Consider the following 18,072-nt stretch of genomic DNA (forward strand, 5'->3'; position numbering starts at 1 on the left):
AAAATCTCCAATACTTATTTCAACTAAGATCCGTCAATCTGCATTAATTTATAAGTGTTAATATCAAATTCCAGCCCAATGTCCCGTCCTCTCAATCTTCTCCACAGCCTTCCTCAGATCCTCCATATAAACCCTATGCTGGTACTGCTTCACATAATTCGGCACAAACGGATACACAACCCGCATCCAAAGCACAATCCCCTGATACGCCACTTGTTCCGCAACCGAAGCCCTTAGATCATATTCCCGCGCCAGTCGGTCAGGCAACCAATTGAGAGTCAAAAGTCTGCCAAACGGAATCACCAGCGCCATAGGGTAGGGTAAGTTCCGGGGATACAGAAGATCCCTACTCATCTTGCGCGCCATGTCGGTGACTTCCAACGTGGCAATATTATAGTCCCAATACTGCCAGAACTCGTCCAGCGTGGCGGGCCACATCTCAGGTGGCATTCGAAGAGAAGTGCCAAAGACAGCAGACTCTTTAAACAACTCCTCCATTTTCTCAGTGGACAGTTTCCCAAAGAACGTCTCGTGCACTAGAACAACGCCCACGAAGAGCGTCGCAGCTGTCCATTTATGCAGCTCCGGATCATCGGCGTCATACCCATCCCCCTTAACGCGGGAGTGGTATCTATGGATCACGCCGAAGATGGCATTCTTTTCCTCCGGAGTGCCGCACACAGCGACATTGAGAAACCGCGCCGTGTTTCGGAGCCGTATAGGGATGCGCTGTGCGAAGTCGGAGTGGTTGAAGGTCCCCTTCGCGAGCGATGGGTGCGCAAATTGGCATAGAATTGCAAACTGTCCGCCCAGGAGGTAGATGTCGTTTTCCACGACGGAATGTAGTAATTTGGGCTCGGTGATTGCGGGGTAGATTGGGGTTGTTTGGAGGACTCGCCGGCGGAGAGCTGGGGTTGTTGTTTGGGTAGGTGCTTGCTCGGTCATTGTGAGAGGAGGGTTGGAGTCATATTGGTTGCCATGAGATGCACGCTGGATTTTTATAGAGCTGCTTTGTTTTCATGAGTTTATCTCGATGTGCGGACCGAGGAGGTGGATGAAGCCGCTGCTAGGCATTTCTACCATCACATGGCGCACACGGGCACACTAAGACAATTGCGGACCGAGGATTGGCTTCTTTTGGGGTGGGGCTGATCAACGTGAACTTCATAAAATTGGCTAAGTTTGTACATAAATAGGTTACATAGATGAGATCTAAATATGTAATTCTCGAAGGCCCTAGTGCTTTATGTCGACTTCGGTCCTTTGTGATTCCTACAGCTCAGTCTCGAACTCAGAAAGAAGCCCCAATCAAATAGCGCACGGTTCCGAAAGCGATTCAGCTACAACTTGACGGGAATTTTGAGAATCTTTTCTATTCCAACATCTTATGGTAAGGTGGGCGCTATCAACTGCCGTACCAAATGCAGGGAAGGTTTCAGAGCACTTTTCAAAGGGTGGACTATTCACTCCACTAATAACTCTTTGCATAAAATGGATTAGACTAGCTGGCCGGTCACTCGGATGCCAGAGGCAATACGTAACGATCTCCTTGTTTTTGGGAATATGGACGGTGAAGACGAGCTTCACGTCCCTATCCGAGGCATACATCCACCACATTGCGTCTTGACGAAGCTGCGATGCGTTTTCCGATTATCCTACATCGATGACTATTGATGGCCATTTGGAAACGTGGCCTCGTGGAAGGGACCTCGGAATGAACTGGTGGTCAGGCTTCTTGGATTTGTTGGGCCGGTGGACAACACCCCCAGCGCCGATTTTAAGGTTCTGCCTAACGTTAATTCCCATTTCTTTCAACGTGTCTCGCAGTGCGTCGACCACCTCGGTATGGGTAAGGGCATGTGCGAAATTTTTCCATCTTGACGATGAGTGGCTGTGATTGGGGAAGGTAAGAGTGGAGGTCAAGTTTGCTGCCATAGATTGTTGAAAGCTGGGTTCATCAACATGTGTAAACGCCACATATTCACTCATCGTCCCTGTTTTGTTCTGCGGTGTACAGCGTTTGCTCTCGATCCTTCCAGAGTTGCTGCCTGCTCTGGTATCGATATCCAGAGTTCCCGGAGGTAGGCTTAGGCCATCTGAGGCCTCTTTGTCTACTGCCATTATGATCCTCTTGTTGATAAAATGCCAAAAGAAGAAATGGCAAGGTAATTGTTGCCTTGGATATGGGATGTCAAGTGGTTAGTTACCTAACTTCATTATGACGAGAGTAAAGGCTCGTAGAATGACCGCACTTTTTGCGGCAGGCTGCTAACCGCCACATGGTTAATTTGAGTCTGCCCTTAGCCCTTAGTTCTTTTAAGTGGATACTCAGAGCCACCTCCGTGAATTGATGGGCTTGTATTTTCTTTGATATGTATCTACTTTCTACCACTTCACGATGAGCAGCATACCCCGTATTCTTGTATGTACCTCGTAGAGCATAAAAACATAAAACACATACTATATCCACGTAAATGAGTGTACAACTAAAATATCCACATCCGACATCCAAACGGACAACAAAAAGGGTATCGTGCCAGATCAATGTGCGGTGGAAACAATAAACAATAACAAAGGCTACATATGCGTCGGCATCCATTCCTGGCCTGGGTATGTCGTCGGAGACATGAGGATTTCGTCGCTCGAATCGTCCTTCGTGAGAGCTAGCTCTACTGGTTCTCGAGGTGGGACGTTGACAATCCGCGGCTCGTCATCGCGGTGCGGGTGGCCTGCGGTGGAATAGGGATCGGAGGAGGGGATTCTGTTAGGACTTGTTGGTTGCTGCTGAGCCTGCACAGTGCTGTCTTCAGATATATACGGAGGCGTGGATGCTCGCTCATATTGTTGGCTTGGGAAGGGTTGGCTCTCGGCGCGAGTGTGCCAAGGTACATCAGAGGTCTCGTTTGGTGTGCTGCCAGTAGCATGCGAGTAAAATCTGCCCGAGGCAAGAGGGTTCAAAGACGAGATAGGTGGCATACTAGCGCGTTGGCGTGGCTGCCGTAGATATTCTGTGTCGGCCGGCAAGGATGGTAGCGGTTGTTCCACAGCGGGATCTGAGGGCAGAGGTTTGTGCACAGAGGGGACAGGTTGCTCAGAAGTCGCAGCGGATGAGGTATGCGGCGCATTTCCGTTCACCTGGGGTGGCCTTGATAGAACCTTGAACTCTGTCGGGTGGGAGTTGGTGTTTGCTGGCTCAGTCGTTCCGTTTTCTTGCAGCTGAGACTCATTTTGCCGACCGAAAAGACCCTGTATCTCGTTAGACCATGTTTTGTACGTACAGACTTGCGGAAGGATAAAAATACACTAATTCTGCCCAACGTCCGCTTCTGGCCTCCCTGCAGACTAGAAAGCATATCTCCCACGGACGCTCGACGTCGTTTCCCGAACTTCTTCAACTTATCCACGGTAGATTCCTCATTTTGACCCGGCGAATCCACCACCGCAGCTTGCGAGATGTCTTTGGCAGGCGTGGGAGGACGAGTCCCTTTGCTGGTGCCGCTCTGCCTACCAAAGCTCAACATACTGCTCCTTGTTCCGGGGGAATATCTGACTTCGTTCCGCAGCGGGCTTTGCACTCCAGGAGCGGTCTCCAGGGCGCCACTGATTGACTGTCGTTTGTATTCCAAGACCTCGGAAGCGGCCGGTGGTGGTGCGGGCGGGTAAACAGGTTTAAAGTCTGATATCACCTCCTCAGCAGACGGCAAGGAAGTTTTTGAGACGCCGGCTTGGGGAGCAGGTTTGCCATATGCCGGATCGGCTGTTTCTTGTAGAGGCGAAGGAGGACTGTCGTAGAGCTCGGAACTCTCCGGCGGTCGATTCGTGCTTTGCTCCTCAGTGCCAATTGAAGATATTGACGGATGGCTTCGTGCATTATTCATCGGTTGCGGGACCGTCATATAATCCTTGGGCGGAGGAATAGGCTGATCTTTTAGAGGAGGAGGTTGGTCCTTCGCTGGGAGCGAGGGTTTGTCCTCAGCCTCCGAAGAGTCCGACGACGGACTCGCCGCTGCATATCTTGAGTTTGGCATGAAGGGATAGACCTTTGGCGGAGTGCTGGGTTTGTCTTTCGGTGGGAGAGGAGGTACGTCCTTTGGCGGAGGAGTTGGGCCAACCTCGTCGGACACCGGACGAATCGATGCAGCCTCTGGTCTCTTTTGATGGAGTTGTTGCCCAGCAATCCCCGGCAGGTTCTTTCCCGTTGACTTGGCCGTATCCTCTTCGGTCTGTGCCTGTGCGCCTCGTGAACATGGGACATTTCTTTCCCATGATGTAGGGTCTGGATCCGTTGGCGATAGCCCAAGAGCAGCAACCATTTCCCTCTCCAGAGCACCAACGTAGTCCGACCCGCTTGTGGCTTTACTTGCACGTTGAGTTTGGTCAAGAGATAAGCGAGCTCGCTTTTGGGCGGAACCATCGTTATCGGTATTGCTTTGCAATCGCGAGAGATCCATTGACTTGGCGCGGAGACCAGGATTTGTTCCAATAGGCGAGTTGACGGACTCATTGGTAGTGTTGGATACACTCTCCTCATTCCGAGAGCTCTTGAAGAGATTGCCCAAAGTGGTGGAGCTTCGGAAGGAGAAGTTAACATTGGAGCCATTGGCTCCGGGAGAGAAGGGGAATTGCAAGCTCCTGCGTGTCGCAGTCGGCGTTTGCGTTTGAACCTACAAATTACCAACATCAGAACAGAAGCCAACATGAAAGGAGGGAAGAGGAGGGGAAAAGGTCGGAGACATCAATCGTGTCGCATTCTAGAATCAAAGGCCAGGCGGTTCACAAAATTACATGGTGGTATCCAAAAAGAGAGAAAGAGTGAAAAAAAGAATGAAAGCGAAAAAAACAAGGATAGCACGGAACCGGTTCTCAACATGATAGAATGTAAGAGATTATGTATCTACCTTGTCGCTAGGACGGAACTTATTCCTGCCTTTGGCGAACAGTCCCTTCGCAGCCTCGCCCGCCTTGCCACTGAATGCACCTGCTGTGTGAAGGAGTTCCTTGCCGCGGAGTTCGACATTCGGCCTGTTCCTGACGGTTCCGAGATGAGCCGAAGGCCGTCGATTATGGGTGGCACTGGTTGGAGAGTTGGTATTAAGCGTGGAAGCAAGGTTGCCAAACGAGGTCAATTTTGGGAAACGGCTTTGCGTGGGCGATGTCCTGTCAGCCCCAGAAGACGGGCCCTGGCTTTGCAGATCGGCATATTCCGGGTGGTCGTGGACGGTGGACTCAACCCAATGCTGCAGGCCGGTATCAAGGGCAGCAAATTGGTCTCTTGTATGGTCAAACGCCCGGATCCGTGCATCGGCCGACTTGATTCCAAGGATGTCGCGGAAACCCAGCAGACTTGCTTCGTTAATCAAGTTATTGGTGGCCGGAGGTACCGTCGCTTCACCCATTTCACCGACGGGCTCTGGTAAAACCTCCGTGTTCAAGAGCTGCTCGGGCGGTGAACCACTTTCCGGCTTTGGAGGAACGATCGAAAGTACGGGCCGTTCGACGCTGCGCTCGCTATCGGCATCTATACCCGCAGCAGCCATTTGCGCTGCATCTGGTTCTTCTGCTCCAGGAGCTGCGTCATAAGACAGAGGCTCGGGCTCTTGGACGGCCAGCGATGCACCTAGAGGAGGCGGGGAGGAGTAGCTCCCTGGAATTTGAGGCTTATCCTCATTGCCCGACGATGACGATTCCCAGGAAAACTTTCTTTCAAGTTTAGGCTTCTTCGGCTGTTCCGATGGCGCATCTCCACCGCCAACCTGGCTGCTGGAGTAAGGATCCTGAGGTGCCAAAGGATGCGGGCCAGTCCAATCCGGGTGCGTTTCTGAGACCAAGGGATTGGGTTGTGAATCATTGGGCCCAGTTTGACCATCATCCCAGTACTTTTCATACTGGTGTGGAATGGAGTCGTCGGGTGCCTGGGACTGTGATTGCTGAGCCTCCTGCTCCCCGCCGTCCAAAGGACTATTTTCCCTGCTTAATGAGCGAATTATATCTTTGCTCAGCCGATCATTGTCGACATCCCGTGGCGAGTCGTCTGCACCTTCAGGCACGATGATTGGAATACTGCCCTGACGGGTGTCGGTACTTGTCGGCCGGCTATTGCCCAGGTTAAGCGGCGCAATGAAGTCGTTCTCAGTCGTACTCGAGGGTCCTTGCATGGATGCCCTCTTGAAATATGTCTCCGCAATAAGTGACTGCTTTGGTGTGCTTGCCTGCGAAGGGCTCTCAGGCGAAGACATCTCCACTTGGCCTGCCGAGGGAGAATCGTGTTCGGTGATCACAGGCCTCCTGGCAGGGCTATTATCACGGCTAGGAAGACTCAGGTCGCGGCGGTGACCCGGTTTGAAAACAGGGCCTTCGTTCACAGGTTCGGGGGAAGCCATGGCCGAGGGAGAAGCCACCTCGGGCTCTTCGGGGATGGTGGGTGTTTTATCATCATTGATACCGCGAGCGCCCATGATGGGGCTGACCACAGACGTACCATCGCTATTGGACCGTCCCACACTGCCTGTTGTGGAGCTCGGTGTTTCTGGTACATCGAAAGCCTGATGAACCACGGACCGGAAGCCCTGGGACTGTTGGTGCTGCAGAGATGGCTCCGTAGGCTCGGGGTTGGTCTTCTGGAAACCGCTGTTCATGAAATCGGTACCAAAGCCGGAGACTCTCTTGAGTTCGGGAAGTCCGATGGAGGGAACGGCTTGTGTCTGCGAGGAAACAGTTGAACCCTGGGATATCTGACTATCGCTAGCCTGTGCTGGAGCTGTTTCCGGCTGCACCGAGCTTTGCAAGTTATCATTTTGAGACCCCGAGTCTGCTGCAGGAGGCGGTGTTCCCTGCTGTTCACGCATACGTTTATAGATGTCTGCAGGCCTGATGAAAGGCAGGGCCTTTTGATCCTCCGCCGCCGGGCTGCCTTGCGATCCATCTGCACCGAGCGCGAGGCCCGACAAACGCTTGGAACTCAAGTCCGATGCGCTGCCGGTTCTCTGTTGTGTGTAGGACGGCTGCGGTACTGGGGGAGGCTCCTCGTCCTGATATTCGTCTTCCTCGTCACCCCAGTCCGTGCCATCGTAGGAGTATTGCTTCGCTTCGACCCAACGCTTTGTTTTCGCACGGTTGACGTTCGGTTGGAATGAGACGGGCGTTCTACCACCTGCATTGGGTGGAACCGGCCTAGAAGATGTCTTAGTACTTGTGCGACCAAAGCGTCAAGGAAACCGATAGGTCTCGCTCACATCTTTGGGGCCCCTCGGCCGTGCGACCTGGATGTAGGGTCCGCCATCAGGGAGGTGGAGGAGTCAAGTGCAGGCAAGCTCGATTCCCAGCATCAGTTGCCGCCTAACTTAGGGAGTTGTAGATCGCAAGTCCCACTGCCTCGCCCCCAGACAGATTCTGGACCGGGATGGGGAGAGGAAGGAGCGAAGAGTCGTATTCGTGGAGAGAGGGGGGAGACAAAAGGTGGCAATGCCACGCAGACCAACAACACGGCAGGTGCCGATCAGCTCGGATCAACAGTAGGCTGGCTTGGCCGCCAAACAAGAATAGGGCCGGCGATGACGTGGGGAAGGGGCAATTCTTCCCAATTTAATAGTAGAGTGAAAATATAGTGCTGGTGGTCAAGGCGAGGAAATCATGAAGCTATTCCATCGTCATCATCAATTCTTCCCCCTGACCGAGTAGATAAATTTAGATGTGAAACGGCCGCAGCGCAGACGGAGGGCTTAGGTAAGGGGCAAACCCGCGGTCACGTGGTGTCTTGCATCGAGTGGCTGAGGGCGAACTTGGCCTTCTGTTGTGAAAGACCGAGGCTTGTCTTGACTAGGCCAGCGTGTTTCCCTCGAGACCCAAAGTGAGAGACTCGACCCGTGCCCATTCCTCGTTCCCTTCCACATCCCCGGGAATCCTCCGCCACCACTTGCTGCAACCGGCCACCTCTCTTCCCCCTTATCGATTAGGGATAGTCCGATCACTCCAGCCCAAACACTCGCCGAGTGCGGCATCCTCTCTTCCTTGTTGATCCTACACCTTTGAAGATCGTACTCACCCCCTCCCCACTCATCGCAAAATGACCGGCCCGTCCATTCAAGATCGCACGACCGAGTTCAGCGCCATCTTGGGCCATGCCCAAAGGCGTCTGGGCACTTCGAAAGTCGGCTCGCAGCGCCAGGCATTATTGACAGATGCCCAACGACGCCAGGCCAACGGATCGCCTACTGGGCCACAGAATGAAAAGCGAGCACGGTCTGAGTTCGCGCGCAAGGCGGCAGACATTGGACGGGGGATCACATCCACCACAGCGAAGCTGCAGCGGTTGGCTGAATGTGAGTGTTCTCAGCAGGGCAGAAATAGTCGCATTGATCTAACATTGAGGATTAGTGGCCAAGCGCAAAACCCTTTTTGACGACCGACCCGTTGAGATCTCCGAATTGACATACGTGATCAAGCAAGATCTCGCCTCGCTAAACTCCCAGATCGCATCCCTTCAGGCACTGACCTTGTCACAACATCCGAAATCGAGTCGGTCCAAGACAGATCAGGAAGGCGAACATAATGACAACGTTGTTGTCATGCTGCAAGGGAAGCTGGCAGATGTCGGAGCCAGCTTCAAGGAGGTTCTCGAGGTCCGGACGAAGAACATCCAAGCATCGCGCACAAGAACGGAGAACTTTGTGTCATCCGTATCTTCCAAGTCGCAAACCGCGCTAGACACGCAACGCTCAGATTCTCCCCTGTACAACACCTCAGGGCGGCGGACGCCCCAGCCGGGATACCAAGGCAACTCCTCCGACCTCTTGACGCTCGATCCTTCAAATCCTTCCCCACTCGGCCGGCCATCGATGCAGTCAGATCAGCAGTTGCTGGTTATGGAAGAGGCACAGTCGAGCAATACATACATCCAGGCCCGTGGCGAGGCTATCGAAGCCATTGAACGGACAATCAGCGAACTGGGAGGCATCTTCGGACAGCTGGCACAGATGGTCAGCGAGCAGTCAGAAATGATCCAGCGCATTGACGCCAACACAGAAGATGTGGTGGATAATGTACAAGGTGCGCAACGAGAACTGATGAAGTACTGGACTCGCGTGTCCGGGAATCGGTGGTTGATTGCCAAGATGTTTGGGATTCTTATGGTACGTCTGTCCCTGGGTCTATTCTCGAACAAGTGAACTAACTGTTTCGGCAGATTTTCTTCCTTCTCTGGGTGTTGATTTCGTGATAGACACATTCTTTCCGTTCTTGGACTACCCTTTTCTATTCCTGTACTGTATTATAATAGCTAGGCCCGCCTGTGCCCTCTGACAGATGCTGCCTACCTTGCATGTCTCTCACACTCATTGAGCATTCCATATTTTTTTTTCTTGAGACCTTTTAGCTAGACTCTGGGATATATCTGATATACCCACTTCAGGACTGTGTGTCCTTTCAAGAAGCAACCATACAACTACAATATACTCCACATCCTAAACAGAGGCCTACTTTACGCAGGCAACTGTGCCATGACATCCCACAGATCCGACTCTGCCCATCCCAACGAAGGCTGGTTATCAAACAACTCCCACACCAGACTATCATCCCACCCCGGAGGGGTTGTCCAAGCCTGGTTAGTGGTGGTGGTAGCGGCAGGACCAAGAAAATCAACACCACGCTCCATCTGAACCCCATCTGTCCTTATTATGTTGTCAAGTGTGGTCGCAGCAGAGACAGCAGGCGATGGTCTCTCGGGCCGTGGTAGTGCAGGTTTCAGCTGTATCAATGGTGCACACAAGTCCAGAAATTTGGAGAAGAGCCGATACAGTTTATCGATGGATGGGTTTGCCCCGACGAATTGGTGCAGATCGTCAGTGATATTCTTGATCATGTTGAAATCTCGCTGGTCTGATGTCGCGACGACGTTGCAGAATAGGACGAAGAAGGGGGCTAGTGGGAAGAGCAGCATTGTCCTAGAAGATTTGTTGATTATGATTTCTCTGAGAGGTGTGGATGAAATGTCATACCAAGTGAGGAAGTATGGATACGAATCAACGGATGTAATATGCCCTGAGAATGTCTCCTGCAAGGCCCGGAGGGTAGTAAGAGATTCCCGGGCTGCATAGAGACAGTCTTCGCAGATCAAGCGGGATTTCAGCACAGAGGAGCGTACGCGGATGATGGTTGTCAGGACGGAATAGTAGTTGAAATCCATGGAGAGCCATTCCCGTCGCAGGAAATTCCATGATTCTCCTGGAAACTCTAGTTCTTGACGACGTCGAAACTGCGCATTGTCAGCTACTTTATCCGTTGGTTATCTCTCAGCACCTACCGTCTGCAAGTTCGAATGAATTGAGTGTGCTCGCTCCACGAGATTGGACAAGATGTTGGCCTTCTCCACGTCCCGCATTACCTTGGTATCCAGTAGGACATCCAGAAGGGTATGCTTCAGGTGTGAGTATTCGACAATGCCAACGATCATGGCCGATGTTGGTAGGTCGGGATCAACGTGGATTAACTGAGCTGGCTCCACTTTTAGGTCTGGTAGAGACGGCGGCCGGAGGAGCAGCAAGCTGAGCGTCTTGTCGAAGTAATAACAAGTATACACACAGGCATGAATGTCTCCTTCCACCTCGTTCCTGGGCTCTGTATCCGTGATGTTGTGGTATCCGAGCGAGACAATGATTCGCGAGGCAAGTGCTGTGAACATCCAACAACGGGACATGTTTCCTTGATATTGCATCAAACGTGACTGTGACGTGTGTGTAAGCCAGAGTGCTAATATGAAAATTTCCAAAAACCTTACCCCGGATAGCAGCGACTGGAGTAAGCCAAGGCTAGGCGCTGCCGCCAAAGGGAGTTGGTTCAATTCTTCTTGAGCAGCCACCTCATACTGCTTTTTCAATGTGCGGAAATGGACCTTGAGACGTTCACTCGAGATCAATGGTGCCAATTTTGATATACTGGCAATAGCTTTCACCCGTACGCTTATCCGGTAGTATTGGAGCACTTGTTCACACTCACTACCCTCGATTATGGCCAGTCCCATTCGTTCTAGGGCCTTGTCAGAGATATGATCTGGCCAGGAGAGGGTCCCTTGGGAATTGGTTTTGTTATCAGGGCCTGTGTTTGTGTTAGAATACATTGCATAAAAATCAAAGTTCCAATGAATACCTGGGAGTAGCATGTATAGCAACTCTGGCGTAAGAGTAGGAGGTTGCAGACTCTCTTCAGCTATATGGTCTGCAGCCCGAGACTCCCCAGACTCCCAATGTAGTGCAGGATTAGTTAATTGACTAACAAACTTGCGTGCCAACTCAAGCGCAGTACGTCGATCTGTCGAAAGCTCCGGGTTGCATTGGAGCTCATGCTCGATAAACTCCCTAGCCTCGCTGGCATGGCGCGTCGAGTCCGGAGAATCCTCATGAACTTTTTGTCGAACTGCACCTTGTGTTTTATTACGCTTAATCTCTGGCGGAGAGAGTATAATACTCTCGCCGTGTGCGGCATATTGCTTTCTCTTTTTCTCGTAAGCCGGGTCGGTATACTGGCTCGAAAATGACCCATGAGGACTGTGATGTTTAGCCTGCGGCGATGCTACATGGCTATGTGCAGCAGCTGATGAAACTTTGACCGATGTTTCTGCTGAGTTTGATTCTTCGAGTTTAGCCAGGCGGGCTGCCAATGCATCAAGACTGTGGTCATTTTAGCTTATCCATGTCTTTCTTCCGCGGAATATGGCCACGCATACCGGGAGACACGTGGCCGATGAATACGCGTTTCACGAGTACGATGGCATTCCACACCTGCATCTACGCAGTTCATGCAAGGATCTTGGCGATCGCATTTCACCTACATGGCACTGATTTAGCACAGACAGTCGTTCGGGCTTGGGACAACTGCTCTGACCTTTCTGGTGTGGCACAAGTCACACTATAGAGATTTATTAGTGAAACCAGATCTTCAAGTATAGTGTTTGAGTTGTTTTGCGACCGAGCAACCTGAACTGCGGTATAACGTATCCCGTCTGGGGGATGCCACTTACTGCAGACATGATTTCCGTGGCACTTTCCACACAATAAGGTTTTCCCAAAGAGAATGATTAATAGTGATGAATACGAGACCTATTCATTGCAATCCAGATGAGCTGGAGTCCGTGAATGTTGTGAAGTCGAAAGAAGAGCGCATCGCCGGACTCCGGATTACTCGCAGCCGAAATTCCGAGCGCCGAACAAAAGGGGAAAGGCGCCTAGCCTTTTCGAGAACAATTGACCGAAAATAACCGTAACCATCTGGCACAAGCATTATTGGGTTGCATAGACTGTGCGAAAGTGAATCAGTTTGAGGGAGAGAAGAGAAAGAGGTTGCGGGCATGTACTTAGGAGTACCCAGGAATTCGCTAAAAGCACGCTGCCCATTTGGACCCCACCTCTAGGCACCTGTTAATGAAGAGTTGTATATGTCTCACATGTCTTGGGACATTCTAATTCTCTTTCTTGGACTTATGAGAAAAGCTTTTCAAGCTTGATCGAGCATCCTCTCTTCATACATTGGATTAGATTTCGTCACTGTGGCCTCTCATTCAACCGTGTCTTCACCTCTAATGGCGCTCCCACTTTATATCCCACATTGCGTTCATACTCCTGCCGGCCGGTATCATCTCCCATCGCCTGACCAGCCGCTCAGAATCCAAATTGAAGGTCCCTGATCGCCATACGAAGTCTGCTGCCACATACCCCGTGGCATCTGGATCTTCTGAACCGAAAATTCCCACAGCCGGTCGCCCCGGAGCTTGCACGATTGACGTATCAGACCGCATATGGAAGGAATATTTGTCCGGAAGTCCCAGATGTTTTGCTAGTACGAGATGAGTACTTAGGCTGAATGCCAGAAAAGCGTCTGGAGAATAGGTCTACATCATTTTCTACGGGATGAAGCATCTAGTTCTAGTACCCCCATGGCTAATTACTTCCCACTCGTTCATCTGACTAGATTGATTGACTAGGTGTAACGTTTGATCATCTTGTCGACGCCGATGATACCAACCCTGAGGTGTTACAGATCAATATTATTGAGACTGACGAGGATAATGGTGTTTATGCAAATACGTGGCTTTCATTTGCAGTAGATCCGGCTGAGTTCGTTGGGAAGAAGGTACTAGCAGTGTCGAGGTGTTGCCAGAAGAGAAAGGGAACACAGGATCGCTGGCGAGTGACTGTACTTGTGGACCAGAGGGTTTCTGGGTTGGATCAATTCAAGGGAGCAAAAGAATTAGAAAAACGTGACTGAATGATAGACCACATAGCATATCTATTATACCATTGCAACCATCTATACATTGTGTTGCCTTGTAACTAGAACAACGCCACCTAGAAACACAGTAGCCAGGATGGAAAAAGTGAGAAAGGAAGAATGACAGGACACGTAGGGTCTTTTATGCTGAGGCTACGGTGGATCCCAGAGGTTGCAGCCTGGAGAAGACGGCAAAATGACACCTAATAAATAAGGCACCAACAAATCCCCCCGGTCGCCGCCTTCGTGCCAACATCTCGCTCCGGCATGTTTACGCATCTTTCTTGAATTGCCATGCTATATAATGTATTAATCATTTGAGCTGCCTCCCTTTTCATCGCTTTTTTTGTCTTCTTCTACAGCCATGGCAACCCAAGGACCTGCTGGCCAAACAACAATAGATTCCCCGGCAGCTTCATCCAAGTCGTACTCCTGCGTGATTTGTTACCAGAGAAAGGTCAAATGTGATCGACAAGATCCATGTTCCAACTGCGCGAAGTCAAGGGCTGAGTGCGTCTATCGCCCTCCGCCTCCTCCACGTCGCCGTAAAAGGGGACGTGGTAACGAAAGTGTCCCTCATGGGCATCGCAACAAGTCACGGCGACGGGACAGTGAGACGCGCAGTGCACAGCAAGATGCTGGCGGTATTTTGCCAACCGCCCAGCCTAGGCCTACTAGAAAGGCAGCTTCATCGGCTGTCATGGACGGAAATGGACCGGGAAGAATGATCACCAGAGAGGGCAATTCGGTCTATCTTGATAGGTTGGTTGTATCGACTCCCTTCATACGGGCCTTATCTAATTAATGACAGTAATCTTTGGACTAGCGTTAGCCATGAGGTATGCAAGCTCAATGCGCTTTGAATGGGCCACATTTGTAACATTCCGTCCAGCTCCCAGATGCAGCCGATGTACTGGATAATGCATCAGAAAGTGACACCGACACCTTTACCCCAGGTGCTGCCGATGACACAATGATGATTTTGAGTCCTGCATCTCGAGAATGTCTCACGGAATTGCACCCTCAGCCATTGCATATTTTCAAGCTCTGGCAAACGTTTCTCGAGAATGTCAACCCGCTGACCAAGATCATACATACTCCAACCGTGCAGCAGCAGATCTTGGAGGCCATGAGCGACTTATCTCGTGTAGGGAAAGATCTAGAGGCCCTGATGTTCTCGATTTACTGCATTTCCTTAGTTTCCTTGCCAGCAGGAGATGTTGAAAAATCATTCGGAGAGAGTAAAGCGTCTCTTCTCTCGAAGTACCGCCGAGGAGCTCAGCTTGCGCTTAGAAATGCCTCATTTCTCCGTACTTCGAGCGTTGTGGTTCTACAAGCCTTCATATTCTACCTGGTTTGTCAGCCTGCCATCCAGTACACCTTCGTCTAACAAATGTTCGATAGCTCATGAAGCGCGCATTGTCAGATCGGCATACCGTTTGGACTCTGTGTGGTATCGCGCTGCGCATTGCCCAGCGAATTGGCCTTCACCGAGACGGCTCTCGGTTTGGGCTGTCAATCTTTGAAACAGAGATGCGCCGGCGAATCTGGCTTCAATTAATCATTCTAGACTCCACATCGGCGCAGTTCAGCGGTGTTTCTCCGTCTCCATTTCTATCGTCAGCGGATGTCCAGCCTCCAGCGAATGCAAACGACAGCGATCTTGACCCGCGTATGACGGAGCCCCCTTCAGATAAGGACGGTCCAACCGAGATGATTTTCTGCAAAGCTCGGTGTCAATTTGGCAAATGGGTTCGCCGCTACGCCAAAGACACTGAGAATGATTGGTCCTGGGGGATCCTATCTTCTTCGTCCAAGTCGATAGAAGAAAAAGACCGAATCATCGATGAGCTAGACGGGATTATAGAGAAGTCAATTCTACGGCATTGCGATCGGTCCATTCCTCTTCATTTGCTCGCTACGCTGATGATGCGGTCGGCCAGCGCTTTCACGAGATTGATGGCACATCATCCTCGACAATACCAGGACGGCAGCAATTCCATGCCGGAATCCGAAAAGGATATTGTGTTCGAAAATTGTTTAAAGATGGCAGAGTACTGCGATCAATCCCAAACTAACCCATCTATCCAAGGATTTCATTGGCATATGGAGAATCATGTTCCATGGGATGCCATCATCATCATGCTGTCGGAAATGCGGCATCGCAGGTCTCCAGAGGAGAAAAGCAAGGCGTGGCAACTCATTGCCAACATATATACTCGGCTCCGTCGGAACTTGCGCAAGAAGTCACAAACGCCGCTTCACCTGGCCATCCAGAACCTGATGGTCAAGGCTTGGCGGGCTTACATTGAGGAGTGTAACTCCCACCGTCGTACTCCTACATCCTGTCCCACCATAGTCGCGGAGTTCCTAGCTTCTGCCGAGGATCGCTCGGAACCAAATGCCGTGCAAAGTGGTCCTGTGGTTATTGAACAAGACGCTGCATTCTCAGGCCAACCTGACCCTAACTTCGCTGCTTCATCTACCGGGCTTGAAGCCGACGATTTTGGCTTTTTCCTGGGTAATAGTCCGGAGGATTGGAATGATTGGGACAGTCTCCTCAACCAGTTCAACGAATCCATGATGGATGCACCGTTCATGTCAGACTTAGGATGATCCCCATGATGCCCTTCTGTACATTCCGTATACCCGTCGACGGCTTTCCGGAAAACTCGGACAATTTCATTTCGAGTGATTGTTCCACGACGGTCGTGGAATAATTAATCATTGTTTCGCAGCTGTAACAATGTCCATCAATGTTGGTCGGCTCTGTGGAAGGACTTGGAGTCAACGGCGGGCGACTCGCCGACTTTTTCTCGCTCGGACCGGTGACTATGAACACCCGAACACGAAGAGTCACTCCTAAGGCACCCGACTTAGATTTCGCATACGATCATGAGAACCAAAATGGGCTATGATTGTCAGCCGGAAAAATATACTCTTGGATATTTAAACCCCTTTCTTTCGCTGCCTCGGAGGGGGCTCCCCGACCGTCGTTCAGCCCCAAGACATGCCTCAAACCGACGTTTTGATTGTTGGCGCAGGCCCCACTGGCCTCGTCCTAGCTCTATGGCTTCACAAACAAGGCATTAATTTTCACATTGTCGATCAAGCAGAAGCGCCCGCCAAAAAATCTCGCGCTCTGGTCATCCATTCGCGCATTCTGGAGTTATACCGCCAGCTGGATTTGACTGACGAAATACTGCAACACGGCCACAAACTGTCCGCAACCAACCTTTGGGTAGATGGCCATCACCGAACACACATTCCTCTATCGGAATTTGCTCGCGACTTGACGCCGTATCCTTTTCTGACTATCTTGCCGCAAGATGACCATGAACGGCTTCTTGAAAAACGACTGAATTCACTGGGCATCTTTGTTGAACGACACACTCGATTGCTAGACTTCGTCGACCATGGAGCTAGCATCACAGCAAATCTTCTCAGTGAGACGGACGGCAGAAAGACTACGTGGGATGCTGCGTATATCGTTGGGTGTGACGGGGCACATTCAGCTGTTCGCCATGGCATCCATGCCAAATACGAAGGAGACACCTACGAGCCGCTCTTCTACATAGCCGACATCGACGGCGAAGATGGCCCTTTCTTCAACGGAGAGGCGCATCTTACCTTCACGGGCGACCAGTTTGTTCTGATTCTGCCTTACTCCCAGGAACGACATGTGCGACTAGTCGGCATTACTCTCTCCAAAGATGGGTCCCTCGATGAGCACAGTGACCAGCAACAGCAAGTGACGGTCGATGATGTTCTGCCACAGATCAAACAAGTGCTGAATGTGGACACCATCAAGGTCAACTGGTTTTCAACATATCGTAGCCACCATCGGGTGGCCGATAAATTCCGAGCCAACCGGGCATTCATCATCGGTGATGCTGCCCACATTCACAGCCCCGTTGGCGGCCAAGGTATGAACACGGGTATAATGGATGCGATAAACCTGGCCTGGAAACTGGCCACCGTGCTCAAGCCAAGCTCGATGACAGAAGAAGCCAAAGACCAGCTCCTAGGTTCCTACGAACCTGAACGCCGCGCCTTCGCATTGAAGCTGGTTGAATCAACAGACCGCGGATTTACCGTGGTTTCATCAAACGGCTGGATTCCCTATATCTTGCGCCGCTGGGTCCTGCCTTTAGTCGCACCTCTGATTCCATATTTCCCATCTGCGGGAAAGGAGATGTTCCGTACCGGATCTCAGCTCATTCTCTCCTACCGTGGAAGCTCCCTAAGCCAACCAGCAGGCTGCTCCAGGGCTATACAGCCTGGCGATCGTCTGCCATGGGCTAAGACTAAGCAAGGCGATAACTTCTCCAGCATACAGGATATCACCTGGCAGCTCCACGTATATGGAGACGCGAAGCCTGATATTGTGGAGTGGTGCAAGCGCAGGAACATTCAACTGTTCGCATTTGACTGGGATGAACAGCATGGCAAAGTCGGACTTCAGAAGGATGCTGCTTACTTGCTGCGACCAGACCATTACATTGCAGGGATCCTTACGGGAGACGGGACGGAAACACAGTTGGACGAGTATTTCTCCAGTCGGGGGTTGACTTGTTAGACTTTTTGCTTTTGGTTGTATCGATATTCCCCAGAATTAACGCCTCTCTACTCACGACGTCTTTTCCCACTCACATCCGAATTTATTGCGGTGCACAGGTGCCGAACCTTGCATAAACATTAGATGGATACTGGACCAACAGACAACAGTAACTATCTTCTTGATTGAAGTCACGACGCAATAAGCTCTGTACAGTTCTAAGGCTTGCATCTATGAACGAGCCAATGCTATCAGTC

At 51.2% G+C, this 18,072-nt stretch overlaps 6 protein-coding genes across 6 annotated transcripts; 3 read left to right on the forward strand and 3 right to left on the reverse strand.

Moving 5' to 3' along the window:
- Positions 1–63: 63 nt before the first annotated feature.
- On the reverse strand, positions 64–945 carry N7474_005885 (oxygenase MpaB family protein; the record flags this gene model as incomplete). The annotated part of the gene is made up of 1 exon (XM_057197300.1): positions 64–945. One exon carries the CDS (start codon positions 943–945, stop codon positions 64–66), a length of 882 nt encoding a protein of 293 aa, XP_057054696.1.
- Positions 946–2,577: 1,632 nt separating this feature from the next.
- Positions 2,578–7,279, reverse strand: N7474_005886 (uncharacterized protein; the record flags this gene model as incomplete). Its single annotated transcript, XM_057197301.1, has 4 exons — positions 2,578–3,246; positions 3,303–4,664; positions 4,899–7,170; positions 7,233–7,279. The coding sequence occupies 4 exons, from the start codon at positions 7,277–7,279 to the stop codon at positions 2,578–2,580; spliced, it is 4,350 nt and encodes a 1,449-aa protein (XP_057054697.1).
- A 783-nt stretch (positions 7,280–8,062) lies between these two features.
- On the forward strand, positions 8,063–9,214 carry N7474_005887 (t-SNARE syntaxin; the record flags this gene model as incomplete). Its single annotated transcript, XM_057197302.1, has 3 exons — positions 8,063–8,318; positions 8,374–9,128; positions 9,182–9,214. The coding sequence occupies 3 exons, from the start codon at positions 8,063–8,065 to the stop codon at positions 9,212–9,214; spliced, it is 1,044 nt and encodes a 347-aa protein (XP_057054698.1).
- A 261-nt stretch (positions 9,215–9,475) lies between these two features.
- N7474_005888 (transcription factor domain-containing protein) lies at positions 9,476–11,790 on the reverse strand (the record flags this gene model as incomplete). Its single annotated transcript, XM_057197303.1, has 6 exons — positions 9,476–9,938; positions 9,993–10,249; positions 10,298–10,717; positions 10,772–11,088; positions 11,140–11,660; positions 11,717–11,790. The coding sequence occupies 6 exons, from the start codon at positions 11,788–11,790 to the stop codon at positions 9,476–9,478; spliced, it is 2,052 nt and encodes a 683-aa protein (XP_057054699.1).
- Positions 11,791–13,621: 1,831 nt separating this feature from the next.
- N7474_005889 (Zn(II)2Cys6 transcription factor) lies at positions 13,622–15,873 on the forward strand (the record flags this gene model as incomplete). The annotated part of the gene is made up of 4 exons (XM_057197304.1): positions 13,622–14,019; positions 14,084–14,096; positions 14,150–14,611; positions 14,662–15,873. The coding sequence occupies 4 exons, from the start codon at positions 13,622–13,624 to the stop codon at positions 15,871–15,873; spliced, it is 2,085 nt and encodes a 694-aa protein (XP_057054700.1).
- Positions 15,874–16,267: 394 nt separating this feature from the next.
- On the forward strand, positions 16,268–17,836 carry N7474_005890 (putative FAD binding monooxygenase; the record flags this gene model as incomplete). The annotated part of the gene is made up of 1 exon (XM_057197305.1): positions 16,268–17,836. One exon carries the CDS (start codon positions 16,268–16,270, stop codon positions 17,834–17,836), a length of 1,569 nt encoding a protein of 522 aa, XP_057054701.1.
- Between the last annotated feature and the right edge of the window lie 236 nt (positions 17,837–18,072).

The sequence above is a fragment of the Penicillium riverlandense genome, assembly GCF_028828495.1.
Source record: "Penicillium riverlandense strain IBT 135883 chromosome Unknown utg000003l_segment0_segment0, whole genome shotgun sequence".
Classification (NCBI taxonomy): Eukaryota; Fungi; Ascomycota; class Eurotiomycetes; order Eurotiales; family Aspergillaceae; genus Penicillium; species Penicillium riverlandense.